Raw genomic sequence first — 13,876 nt, 5'->3', positions numbered from 1 at the left:
AGAAAAAAAAAAACCTCACAAGATAGCTAAAGCATAGGTAAGAAAAAGGGCAAAGGACACAACAGGTGCCTGTCCTATACACTTCTAGATGTCATCTCCTGCCAGGCAAGAGTGGCAAAATGACACCCAAGCCTTGGCTCTTCCTGAGCTGTGGGCCATGCCTCCAAGTCACTGACAGTAAGCTTTGGCTTACTTTAACATACATGTTGCTAAAAGGCATCCTGATTAATAAACCCAGCACCTAACACAAGCAGCCAATACCAAGGCTGAACTTCCTATTCTAAGATGCCGAGGCTACAGCCCAAAGGTGCTGCTCATGCTCTCTGCCCTTGAGAAAAAACAGCGCTGCAGTAACTTTGCACTTGTCTTGAAGGTGAGGCATAAGTTTCCCAGGAAGGGCCAGAACCACCACATCTTGGTATTTCTCAAAAAACCACCGGACTTTGTAATTAGTATTTCCCGTGTTGTAACACACTAGCATACACAACACTTTCACAAACGATTTGTATTAAGTACTTAAGCTAAGAAGTGTACTGAGTTTATAGTGGATGCTAGTGATCAAGTCCATCTACAAACACAGGGACTCTCATTCATCAGAGCCAGTTTCTGAGGATAGCACTGTGGCCATCTGGATTGCAGTCCACACCTCAGTGTTGCCAGTAAGTATTTATGAAATGGGCTTCACAAGCTCCAGTGTCTTCAAGGAACCAGACTCAAGAAAACAAAGTTCATTGCACTGCCTTTATTAAGAGAACCAACAGTCAACAGTGAATGAGTGACTGACACCTCAGCTAATTTGTGAACTTGAACTACACTATTGCTTTTATACTAGAGGTTATGTCTGGCCTTGAACTTCAAGTAGATTCAGATATCCACACAGTGGGTGGCATTTACCATCATGGAGACACTTTCCCTTTTCTTCAAAATTTTTTGTAAGGGAAAGGAATACCCAAGAGTGGGCTGAAAACAGCTGAAGGCATGGAGAAGATCCTGGAACAGCCAGTGCCTGAGGGGGCTCCCAAGTGCTCAGTCACTAGAGTGCTAGAAGATATACTCTGTGGGTAACCAAGGCCAACTTTTCTCACAGACGACTCTAGTAGAGACGAGTCAGACAGGAGAACCTGCTGATGTGCGGCATCACAGCCTCCACAGAGGTCCCAGCACTCAAACTCCACTGTGCTGTCTTTGGCCTCTGTAACATTTCTTCTCTTCCTTTTCTCTTTGTTCACCACCAACCCCAGTTTCCATTAGGCACTCCACCAACATAAAACTGGCCCCAAGCTTCCTGGATTGCTACTTTCTGTAGTAGCAATCACACACCCTATAATAGCCACATCCAAACACTCTTGGCACACTTCGGAGCCTAGTGAACTAGGTTGATTCACCTCAAAAAATGCTAATCAAATAGTTAAATGAATGGAAGTCTTGAAGCTATAATGAACTCTGGGTCCATCCTGTTCCTAGACTGGCTGGAGATAGACCTGGGTAGCCTGATGAACCAGCCAAGCTCTTACGGGGCCTCTAACACCATTACCCATCACTAATGACTTGAAAATGTCTTCCTTGAGCATGATAGGTACATATGCTGAATATTTCAATGTCCAATTACCAAGTATTCAGAAATACATAGAGATGTTGGCTCTAAATTTGGAATTGATATAAACTGCTATGGACGAAAAGTATGTTGTGTACTACCAAGTGCATTTCTAGCTGAAATGCCTCAAGTCTCAGTTTCTATCAATTTGGAGTTTCAAAACCACTGAGGCTGGGCTGGAGAGATGGCTCAGTGGTTAAGAGCACTGACTGCTCTTCCAGAGGTTCTGAGTTCAAATCCCAGCAACCACATGGTGGCTCACAACCATCTGTAATGGGATCTGATTATTCTCCTCTTCTGGTGTATCTGAAGACAGCGACAGTGTACTAACAAACATAAATAAATCTTAAAAACAAAAAACACAAAAACAAGGAACAAAAACCAAAAAACCCTCCTAGGACATGCTACAGACCCTCCTAGGGCATGCTACAGACCCTCCTAGGGCATGCTACAGACCCTCCTAGGGCATGCTACAGACCCTCCTAGGGCATGCTACAGACCCTCCTGAGGAGCATAACTGGCACCTCACAGCAGCTCCCTTACTTACTTGCATTGTCTTTTTCCTGAGTGGTGTCTGCATCTGTGTTAGAGCTGACAGACTGACTGTCTGAGTTTTTGCTGCTGTCACCTAACTTTTTAAGCCTATTTAAGCGTTTATCTGTTTCTCTAAGTCCGTATTTGCTATTGATAACAGGAGCAGGCGCAGGCAGTCCTACTCGTGATTTAAAAGCACCAGTTCCCCGTCTGAAAGAGAAAACAGCAAAGGTCAAACAAATGGAGCAGACGACTTACAATAAGCTTGGCTGCCGACGGTGTGCAGCCACGTTAGGTCAAGGGCTGAGATGAACTGATGAGGTCTCCACTACAGTTAGAGAACCACCCGCTTTAGAGCTCTCAGGGAGAGGCAGCATGCATCTACCAAAACTCTTTTGAAACTATACTTACAATGTGTGCCTTAATTACTCATTTCTGTCTGTGGACCTGATCTGTAGATATACTATATAGAGGATTCTTCAATTTAGGTTATTTATTTTTAAGGAAGCAAAACTAAAATCCTACATTATAACCATTTTACCTAGCACGTCTAAAAGTAAGCGTACACTGAACACATGCTTTGAAAGCTCATATTTCCAGAGAACATCTGTGAATGTATTCAATGTTTTGTGACGTGTGTGTGTTTAAGTATGCGTGAGGACACTCACACATGAGCCTACAAAAGCCAGAAACGGCATCAGATCCTTTGGAGCTGAAGTAACTGGAAGCTGTTAAGAGCCTGACACAGGTGTTAAGACTAGAACTTGGGTCCTGTGCAAGAGCAGTATGAACTCTCAGCTGCTGAGCTATGTCTTCATCTGACTCTGACTTGACTGGGTCATTTGAGCATTTTTTGTCATTACTTATGTCACCAACAAGACCTTTAAAACTCTAGTTAGGAAGGAAGATATATTCTCTCTCTCTCTCTCTCCTATCTCTCTCCCTCCCCTACCCCCCTCGATTTCTGACAAGGGTCTCTAGTTCTAGCTGTCCTGGATCTTTCTATGTAGACCAAGATGGCCTCTAAGTCACATGAGATCTGCTGGCCTCTACTTTCTGGGTGTTGGGATTAAAGGAGTACACCACCACATTTGGCTCTGACACTTTTTTGGTCAAGTTTTATTTTCTTTTTAATTACATGTATACACATGAACACACAAACCCTCAGAGGACAAGAGGGTGTCAGTCTCCCTGTAGTGCCGGAAACAGCACAGCATGGGTGTCGGGAACTAAACTCGGGTCCTGTTAAGAGCAGCACATGCTCTTAACTCTCACGGCCCTAGGCAGATCTTTTCCTAATCATTTTAGATTGTTTATTTAAACTGTATTTGGAAGCCTAGCCTATTTTTCCCCAGAAGCAGAGGTAGCACTCACTTCCCACGTGCACTCTGCTTGTTTTAGAATTCTCTGTTCACTATTGTTCATTCCTAACCAATGCATCAAGTTTGATCATAACCATTATAATACAATAATCTTTAATATCTGTTAAGGTAACTCTCCTTTAAAAAAAAAAAGAGGCAAGGTCTCTTATTTCTCGGGCTGGTCTCAAATGCTCTACTTACCAAGAATGACCAGAACTTCTAATCCTCCTGCCTCACTCTCTGAGTGCTGGAATCATAGACAAGTAACACTATAGCAGCCGCTCAATCGCCAGGATCTACCCTGTTCTTTAAGTAGCTCTGCAGCCGCTTCCTCCCCAACCCTCCTTTAACCTTTGTTGTGGTCGCTGTTGTTCAGTGCTGAGGACCCGGCTTCTTCTATGACTGTTTTGAGAGAGAGCGTACTGTGTGGCCTGGGTTTACCTTAAACTTTTCCAAGTGCATGTGATTCAGCCTCCCAAACACTGGGATTATCAGCATAAACCACCCTGCCTGGCTGCCCCAATGTTCTTTTGATTTTGTCTTTCTTGGTTTTCATCAAGCATACAATACTTTATAAGCTTTAATATAGTTTTGGTCAATTCTAAAAATAAAGTTTCAAGCAGTTTATTATTATGGAAAGAGTGGCATCTATGTGTTCACAGCCAACATCACAGTTCTTTTTACTCAGATCTTATCTTGAGGGACTGTCTCATATTTTACCTTTCAAAATTCTGCTAGTAAAACTAGTACAATTTATGTAGAAACTTATTACCCTCACTGTGTTTTTCATTTGCACACCCTCATAGACTACATTTATTGTTGTTTTCTCCTAAGCACTTCTGTACTGTGACCCATCAGTAGCAGCTGTATGACATCTGATTCTGTTTTTCACACAACACTTGGGGCTGAGCTACAGAGCACATGCTAGCTCTACACATATGATGTGGGTGGTTGGGCAGGGTCAATACCACACCATCATGACAGTTACATGCTGAATAGGCAGAGAGTCTGATTCTTTACCTTTCACAAGTATAACATTCGCAGAACTCATTATTTTCTCCAAAAAAGCCATCTCCATAGTAACAAGAAATTTCTTCTCCAGGTTCAATATCTCTCAGAGCCTTAACGCATGCTGTATCTCGACCAGTTGACACAAACTGAAATAGAAGTAATGTGTTAAGACTCTCACACCCAAGGCAAACAAAGAATCTTTGAGGTATTTGGTTTCTTTTATGCTTACCTTACAGTTAGGTCTGCAATCTGAAAAATGTCCAAAAGAGAAAGTCAATTAACTGCTGATAAGATCTGAAACACGAAGTTACAGAATCTGAAAAGGCTTTCCAGACAACTTCACAGTTTACGTCTCAAGTCACACTGGGCATATTTAATAAATCTGAAGATAATGGCCATTCCAAACTCCCCTGAGTACAGCCAGGCCACACTAGCTGTGGGCAGCCAGCCCACACAGTGTAGACGCCTCACACAGTGTAGATGCCTCAGAAGGCAGCTTACCATGATTTATAAATGCAGCAGGACCGAGCCAGAGTTGAGCACAATTTTTCCTTGTGGAATACATGACACTGAAGTCGTTTTCTCCGTGTCTAAGTAGCATGTTCTCCTCAATTTCTGAAAGTTCGGCAATACAACCCACCAGTAATTCTATTTTGTCATTTCGTTTCCTATTTAAAATATGTGATAAAAATTACTAGTAATTATAATAAGGCTTCTTTAAAAAAAAAAAAAAGCCTTCCCACTACATATCAGAGCTGAGCAGCGCTGGCTCCACATACTTTGCTGACTGACCTGGAGCCCACCTGAGCATGCTCTTCCTGATTTCTTATCTGCCTTACTCTCACAGACAAAGGAAGCTCCTCCAGGTAAGGCAAGGTGCTGCTTGTAACTCTCAACACCCTGCAGAGCCTGAATCAGCATCTCATGGGAGGCAGGGGCTCAACTACTTCTGTTCTGCATTAAATTTGCAAATGGGTCCCACAGTAGTAGGGTCGTGAGGGTCCAGAACGTTGTCATCATCCAGTAGGGTACACCACTCACTAAAAGTGTTCTGTAAGCCCAAACTACAAGCTTAAGTTTCCTAGTAGCCACACCAAGGAAGAAGAGGTGAAATTCCTCTTAGTAGTGTATTTTAAGTCCACATATCCCAAGTAATACTTCAGCAGGCAATTAATATAGGAAGTATGAAAGAGAAAAAGAACACAATGTGAACTCTGGTGAGGATGTATATGGTAGCTCTTCATTGAGACAGACTGTATTTCCAGGACTCCATAAGCTGGTGGCTGCTTTATTGCAAAGTACAGCCCTTGGGCCCTAGGTCATGTGCAACACCAGAGCCAACATCACAGTTCTTTTACTCAGATCTTATCTTGAGGGCCTGTCTCATATTTTACCTTTCAAAATTCTGCAACACCAGCTGATTAGCAGCTCAATCCAAACCTGAGGCACAGTACCTCTGCAGACACCCATCCCAGGGCCTACTTGGGAATAATGCTCTTTTACACATTCTATTTTTAGGTACCTGAGCCCTGACATTTTTGCTATCAAAATACTGAAGAACCACAGGAGGGACTGCCTAGTTCTCCTGGGATGAAAGGTAAGGAACAGGTATTAATAGGAAAGAGAGTCACACCTTTGATCTCATCTATGGCTTTTAAGCCTCAAACTAAGATTTGATTTTACTTTTGAGATGGGATCTCACTGTGTGGCTTGGCTAGCTTGGAACTTACTATGCAGACCAAGCTGGCCTTGAACTCACAAAACTCTGTTTAGTTTCCTGAGTGCTGGGATTAAAAACAGTCATTACTACTTTTATTTAAGCTGGTATGCAAGCATGTTTTAAAGCAGGTTCATGTACACAATGTTTTCACCTGTAATACTTAGGACCTGTCCCACTGACCTGGAAGCAGGTCATCAGCCTTGGCACCCCCTGCCTTCCAGCAGTTCATCACGGAACAGCTATTCAGAATCAACATGCTGTGGCTTAGAGATGGGACCAAGTTACCCAGACTTCTGACTTCACTACCAACAGGTTTGAGCTTGGCACTGCACTGGTTCTCAGGGAACTCACTGGCTCACCCTAACCATGGTTTCTTAAGTACTTTAATGACAATTTCAAAACTTTAAACAGAAACACACTGAGTTTTGACTAGTGTAATAATTACCACTCTTTTGTTGCAACTATCTTGGCTCCATTTTGTTCTGAAGAATATCTATTACAAGGCAGTATTTCAAATCCACTGTCAGTTGCAAACATCCGCAAGTAAATAAAGACCTAAAGCAGGAAAAAAAAATGTGACTATTACTTATTCTGCTAGACTTTCTCAAAATTAGAAAAGTATATTAACAACAACAACGTAAACTACTGAATAGCAAAGTGAAAACCTTTCCTGTTAAATCTCAGTGTAAATACTCAATGGCTTGGCTTTGCTGCTCAAGAGGTACACAACGAACTTCACTCCAGATGAACAGCCAGGTCACCTTCTGTATTACAGATCTAAAGATACATTTACTGCTTTGATGAAAAACTAACTTCAAGGCTGGGACTAATCAGGTGGCAGAGCACTTTGCCCAGCGTGTGCCCTGGATTCAACCTCAAGCTCTGTAAGCCATAGCCACCACTGCTCACGAACATTCAGGCTTCGGTTTACGTATAAATCTTTGTTTTTCTGAAACAGGGTCTCACACTGTAGTCTAGCTAGCTAAAACTCATTATGTAGCCCACACTGGCCTCAACTTGTAGCAATCTTCCAGCTTCAACTACCACAGCCAGTTGCAATGTATCTGGACATAGGTTAGCAGCATTAATGCACTTAACTTACATGTTCCTTGAATAATTTCTCCTGCATTTTGTTTTTGTTGAGAAAATAATGCCGTGCCCATTCCCCAGAAGTCAAACATTTGAAAGCTTTCTCTAAGTGTTCATCTTTCTTAAAGCGTTCAATTACTTCCTTTAGCTCTTCTTGCCTTCCTTTTATAGGCCGAAATCTGAAAGAAATCAAAATAGCCAGTTTAGTTATCTATCACAATTCTTTCAACTTTTTAAACTGATTAAATATATATATATATATAATATAATATAATGTAATATAATATAATATATTTGGCCTGCATGCGTATATGTGCACCACATGCGTGCCTGTCGCCCCCTTGGAGTCACAGAGAATGTCAGATCACCTGAACAGGAGGTACAGGCAGTTGTGAGTACTAGAACTGAACCTGAGTCCTCTACAAGAGTGAGTACTAGAACTGAACCTGAGTCCTCTACAAGAGTGAGTACTAGAACTGAACCTGAGTCCTCTACAAGTGTGAGTACTAGAACTGAACCTGAGTCCTCTACAAGTGTGAGTACTAGAACTGAACCTGAGTCCTCTACAAGTGTGAGTACTAGAACTGAACCTGAGTCCTCTACAAGTGTGAGTACTAGAACTGAACCTGAGTCCTCTACAAGAGTAGCTAGTTAGTGCTTTTAACCTTTGAGCTATCTCTCTAGGCCATCTATCACAATTCTTGAGCTACTGATTCAACTGAACAGATCTTAAGAAAGCTGGTATCCTACAGACAATGTGGTTATAACAGCAAAGATTTAATGAAGAAAAACAATAATCTTGACAGTTAAATTGTCAATTACTACAACAATTACTTGGAAAAAACTTCCTTTTTTCCTTTTCCTCGGTATGTGGTATTCTATGCATGTTAGCATGTGTAGATGCACACATGAATGCATGTGAAGGACAGAGGTTGATACTAGGCACATTCCTCCATCGCTCTCCACTTTATGTATTCAAATTTGGCTAGTGCAGCATGCTACCTCCACCCTTGAGTGTTGGGGTTACATTCAGGCTGCTATATCTATCTGGCTTTTAAATTTTTTTTAAAATGTTGGTTCTGGGAGCCAGAACACCAGTCCTCATACTCATATGACAAATTCTTTATCCACTGAGCCATCTCCCCTGGGCACAGTTTCCTTTTTTTCTTCAAACAGCACTTTAATGCTTTTGACTGTTATCTCATTAATGTGAAATGAGAGGACTCAAAAACCTGTTTTGTCTCACATATCCATTAATCACCTACTTTGAGAGGCTCAAAATGAATGACTTAGAATAGACAAAATCCAAGTAGAGGTAAAAGGGCAAGCATAGCCAGGCGTGGTGGCACACACCTTTCATCCCAGCACTCGGGAGGCAGAGGCAGACAGATTTCTGAGTTTGAGGCCAGCCTGGTCTACAGAGTGAGTTCCAGGACAGCCAGATCAATACAGAGAAACCCTGTCTCGAAAAAAACCAAAAGAAAAAAAAAAAAAGGGCAAGCACTTGACATGGACTTAAGGTCAAGTGCAGGGCAATGAGTCCAGAGGTGCATCGGCATAAAATAAAGCTGTAACCAAAATGTCTTTGTGCACAGCAGAAAACCCCATCTTCAAACACATCTTGACAGTCCACCACCTAACTGACGTTGGACAATTTTATCCAGAGAACAGAAAAAATGCCAAAATCTTCCTTATTTATTTATTTATTTATTTTTGAGGCAGCGTTTCTTTATGTGGCTGTGGCTGTCCTGGAACTTGCTCTATGAACCAGGCTGGCCTGGAACTCAGAGATTCACCTGCCTCTGCCTCTCAAGTGCTGGGATTAAAGGTGTGTATCTTAATTCAGAAAATGAGACTATTATATTGGTGAAATTTATTTGGGGTAAAATTTTAAAGGGTTTAGTTGTAAAACCAGCCATATGACTGCAGAATATGTTAACATGTCGCTGGCATAGCCAGCTTCCAAGTAAGCTCTGTGAGCCCTTTCCTCTGGAGCTATACTTAGCAAAGCCTGAGCTGCTAGGAGAGATATGGGTCTTGATTTAAGAATTTCTTTGTGCCAGGCAGTGGTGATGCATCCTTTAATCACAGCACTCTGGGAGGCAGAGGCACGCAGATCTCAGAGTGAGTTCCAGGACAGCCAAGGCTACAAAGAAAAACCCTGTCTTTCAAAAAAAGCAAGCAAACAAAACAAAACAAATTTCTTTGTATGTCAATTTCATTTGGTTAATTTTCTCAAATAGGGGTTTTCTGGGGGTTTTGTTTTTGTTTTTGTTTTTCAAGACAGGGTTTCTCTGTATAGCCCTGGCTGCCCTGGAACTCACTCTGTAGACCAGGCTGGCATTGAAGTCAGAAATCTGCCTGCCTCTGCCTCCCGAGTGCTGGGATTAAAGGCTTGCGCCACCACTACCCGGCTGGGTTTTCTGTTTTAAAAAAAACCAACAGACAACAAACCAACCAAACACCCAACAGAAAAAGAAATCAGGGATTTCTGTTCAAATAAAACCCATGGGAAAAAAAAAAAAGAAAGAAAAAAGCCAGGCAGTGGTGGAGCATGCCTTTAATCCCAGCACTTAGTAACTTAAGTGGTGAACTTCTGTCTGACAACACTGAGATAAGACCTAGCACAGACTCCAACCAAGCTCAGCCTGCAACAGAACACTCTTCAAAATAAGCTACCACAATTAACTTTTTTTTTTTTTTTGGCAACAGGGTCTCATCTAATCCAGGCAAGCTGCTGGCCTTGATCACCCAATGTAAATGAGGACGGCCTTGAACACCAAGTCAACTTTCTTCTTCTACCTCTCAAGTGCTGGCACTGTGTGTACAACATGCATAGCTTCCAATAACATTTCAGGAAGAATTTAGACTGTAAGATTTCACCAAATTAGTTCTTCAGTTCTCTACGTACAACTGCATACAAGAGGCTATATTGTAGGCAATACCAGAGGAGAAAGACAGCATCGTTGTCTTGGTTTGTTTGATTTTAATTAATTAATTAATTAATTAATTATTTTGAGACAAGGGTTCTCTGTGCCCTGACTGTCCTGGAACTCACTGTTTATACAGTGGGATGGTGGCAGTGAGGATGTAGGTCCTCACAGAATATATGCCTAACCTGCATCATGGAAAAAGTTAAACTCACTCAAAGACACAGAAAAATAAGCTAGACACCACTAAAATGAAGGCAGGTGCACACACAGACTGAGAGTTAGCATATGTGTGTGTGTGTGTGTGTGTGTGTGTGTGTGTGTGTGTGTGTGTGTGTGTGTGTGTGTGTGTGCGTGCGTGCGTGTGTGTAGAGGTCAGAGGACAACTTTCTCCTTCCATCATGTGGCTTTCAGGAATCAAATTCAGGCCATCAAGTTTTGCAGCAATTGCCTGCCTATCAAGCCATCTCACTTGACTGATGTAGGCATTTTTAACAGGGTTTGTGTGTCCTTTACTTTCTGAAACTTGTTCATTCCAATCTCAGATGTCGTCCAAGTACCCCAATTTTCACTGTTCACCATGTCAAACTACTTAAAAGCTAAAATCAACATAAAATAACTCTACTTATCCTATTTTCCCTGGGGTGTGCCCCTCCTGAGATGACCTCTGTTTCTCACTCTCTAACTAGACTGCCTCATAAATAAAGCCACAAAATTACCCTTTGTACACCTCACTTAAAATGTATGCAACTTCCAGAGTGTGGAAACTTACTGTCACAGCTAGCTGCCGTAAGAATCACAGACAGAGTAAGGGGTCTTCTTACATGCCTTTAGTCCCAGTACTCTGGAGGCAGAGGCAGGCCAATCTCTGAGTTTGAGTACAGCCTTCTTTATAGTGAGTTCCAGGACAGCCTGGGCTACACAGACAGACCTTGTATTGAAAGGTAAGAAAAATACAAAAGGCAAAGGAGACAGTACTTCAGTGACCCTTCAGATACATATTAATATTACCTGGCCAATGCTGTGGGAGATTAAAATTATGCAATGACACAAAACTGTTAAATATTAAGCACAAAGCAAAAGTCACTGTGGACCTTAGAAGCAAGAAAATAACTTCCTATTACATTTCCCCCCCTCTACTATGTATTCTTGGCTGATCTGGAACTTACTATGTAGCCCAGGCTAGCCTCAACTCAGAGATACACCTGCCTCTGCCAATTCAGTACGGATCTGAAAAGGATTTGACTTCTGTTTGCCACTTGGGAAGCTGCACTCGAGTTACTTCATCTAGTGGGGGAAGAAGGGCACGGGCTCAGAGGCCAGAGGACAATCTGTGGAGTTAGCTATCTTCCCTTATCTTGTGGTCCCAGGGATCAAACCCAGGCTCACAGGGTTTGGTGGCAAGAACCTGCTGAGACTCTAGGCTATTCAGCTTTTTTTTTTTTTTTGTTTTCGAGACAGGGTTTCTCTGTGTAGCCCTGGCTGTCCTCGAACTCAGAAATCCGCCAGCCTCTGCCTCCCGAGTGCTGGGATTAAAGGTGGGCGCCACCACGCCCGGCGCTCTTCAGCTTTTATGCTGTTAATTGATACAGTGTAAGGGATGAATACAAAACTGGATGTTGAAGTTTATGTTAGGCGAGAGCAAGGAAGCAAGAGAAAGGTATCTGGCATCTCCAATGGATATGCTTATTTTTTCTGATTACAAAATCTGCTGCTTAAACATAGATCTTTCTGTCCCAGGCTTTGGTGGCTACTATACAAAATAAAACATGTAATTTACAATCAGCTATTATTAAAAGGGACAGAGAATAAACACATATTCACACTCTCACAGGCCTGTTCCCTGTGAGACTTCCCAACATTCTTATTTGTTGTTGTTTTTTTTTTTTTTTTGAGACAGGGTTTCTCTGTGTAGCCCTTGTCCTGGAACTCACTCTGTAGACCAGGCTGGCCTTGAACTCAGAAATCTGCCTGCTTCTGCCTCCCAAGTGTGGGGATTAAAGGCATGCCCCACCACGCCCAGCTCCCAGCATTCTTGATATTTCACTTTTCTGTCTTCCAAACACAAGAAACCACTGTGGCAACAGCAACAATGCAAATTTGTATGAGCCGAACTGCTACTATGCCCTCAACTGGCATGTACCAAAGAGTAACAAGGAGGCTGCAGGGAAAGAGAAAGGAGGAAAGGCAGAAAAGAGGAAAAGCTAGAAAATGTTCAAACAGCTGCAAACCATAGCTGTAAAAGGCTCCTGGACCAGGCTGGCCTCGAACTCACAAATTCCCTGACTCTGCCTCCAGCAAGACCATACAATTTAAGAGGATTACTAAATGCTTTAGAAGTCCTATTTTGAGGGCTGAAGAGATGGCTCAATAGTTATGAGCAGTGGATGCTGTTCCAGAGGACCTGGGTTCAAATCCCAGCACCCACAAGGCAGCTCACAACTGTCTGTAACTCCAGTTCCAGGGTGACCTAACACACTCACAGAAACATACATACAGGCAAAACACAAATTACATGAAATAAATAATTTAAAAACAACTCCTATTTCAATGATATGGTCCCAGGACAGAACCACAGGCTTATGCCATTCTTGTTTAAAATGCACACTACCTACCTCACAGGATTGTTGTGAGAAAAACTGTCAGCTTTTGAAATATGCCTCGAGCTCCTCGAAGGAAAGGCGCTATACAAATACAAAACAAACAATAGTAAAGACTACTTGTACAGCTGGCATTTGTCATTTCTAGAAATTCACTGCAGCACAAATCTTTAAACACTAATATTTAAAATATTATGAATTCTACAGATAGCAAGGTCAGGTTGTTAAAAATCTTTTCTTCCCACAATACAAATTTACCACAATGAATTTACCAAAATTTCTTTATGTGTTCTAGTCAAGTATCAAATCTTGAAATGATATAAAGTAATTTATAAATGCATATTCAGGAGAGGATATGCATAAGCAAATACATAGCAGGAAAAAAAACAAAAACAAAAACGTATGCAGCTGTAATAATGGAAGGCTAAGACTGTCAAGGCAACTTTAGTCTGGAGAAGTCAAACAAAGCTTTAAAGGAGAAGTACCCAGACAATAATTCTTGCTTCATAAATACCACTTTCTTTTGACCTACACCTGCCTTTTTTTGTTGTTTTCATTTTTGTTTTGGAGACAAGGTTTCTCTATGTAGTCTTGGGTGACCTGAAATTCAATATGTAACCAGGCTAGACTCAAACTCAAGAGATCCACTTGCCTCTGCCTCAGCCTCTTGAATGCTGGAATTACTGGCATGGGCCACCACACTTGCTGCCTGTCGGATAGTCCATCCCATCTTTACACACTTGCCCCGCCTCTCCCATTCTTTCCACCCAGACTGTCCTGGAACTTGCTTGGTAGAGCCAACTAGCCTTGAACTCGTGTATCTACCTGCTTCTGCTTCCTAAATGCTGGGATTAAAGGATTAAGCCACTGCCTGGCCATAACTCCCTTTTTTCAAAATCGGAGGGAATCAGGGCTGGAAAGGTGGCTCAGTGGTTAAGAGCATTAACTTTTCTCCCAAAGGACCTGGGTTCAATTCCCAGCACCCACAAGATAGCCCACAACTGTCTGTAACTCTTGTTCCAAGGGACCCAACACCC

At 42.1% G+C, this 13,876-nt stretch overlaps 1 protein-coding gene and 1 long non-coding RNA gene across 19 annotated transcripts in view; one reads left to right on the top strand and one right to left on the bottom strand.

The window, feature by feature from the left end:
• Kmt5b (lysine methyltransferase 5B) overlaps positions 1-13,876 on the bottom strand; it is a 50,942-nt gene that overhangs the window by 8,741 nt on the left and 28,325 nt on the right. For 7 of the 18 annotated variants that reach the window (XM_006531727.4, XM_017318144.2, NM_001167885.1 and 4 more), the window contains 7 exons: positions 12,855-12,923; positions 7,323-7,488; positions 6,666-6,775; positions 5,002-5,168; positions 4,730-4,749; positions 4,510-4,646; positions 2,142-2,338 (listed from right to left, as the gene is read on the bottom strand). In XM_006531727.4, the coding sequence (XP_006531790.1) occupies positions 2,142-2,338; positions 4,510-4,646; positions 4,730-4,749; positions 5,002-5,168; positions 6,666-6,775; positions 7,323-7,488; positions 12,855-12,923 (866 nt within the window). Of the gene's footprint in view, positions 1-727; positions 2,339-3,221; positions 4,647-4,729; positions 4,795-5,001; positions 5,169-6,665; positions 6,776-7,322; positions 7,489-12,854; positions 12,924-13,876 lie in introns of those variants that run through there. The other 11 variants (NM_144871.4, NM_001167886.1, XM_011248624.3 and 8 more) reach the window with 7 other exon arrangements.
• Gm16066 lies at positions 5,400-12,861 on the top strand. The gene is made up of 3 exons (XR_003952878.1): positions 5,400-6,097; positions 6,385-6,532; positions 10,022-12,861. It is a non-coding gene; the product is annotated as a predicted gene 16066 (long non-coding RNA).

This window comes from Mus musculus, chromosome 19 (assembly GCF_000001635.26).
Source record: "Mus musculus strain C57BL/6J chromosome 19, GRCm38.p6 C57BL/6J".
In the NCBI taxonomy this organism is placed as follows: Eukaryota; Metazoa; Chordata; class Mammalia; order Rodentia; family Muridae; genus Mus; species Mus musculus.
This window is presented reverse-complemented; position numbering and strand designations above follow the sequence as displayed.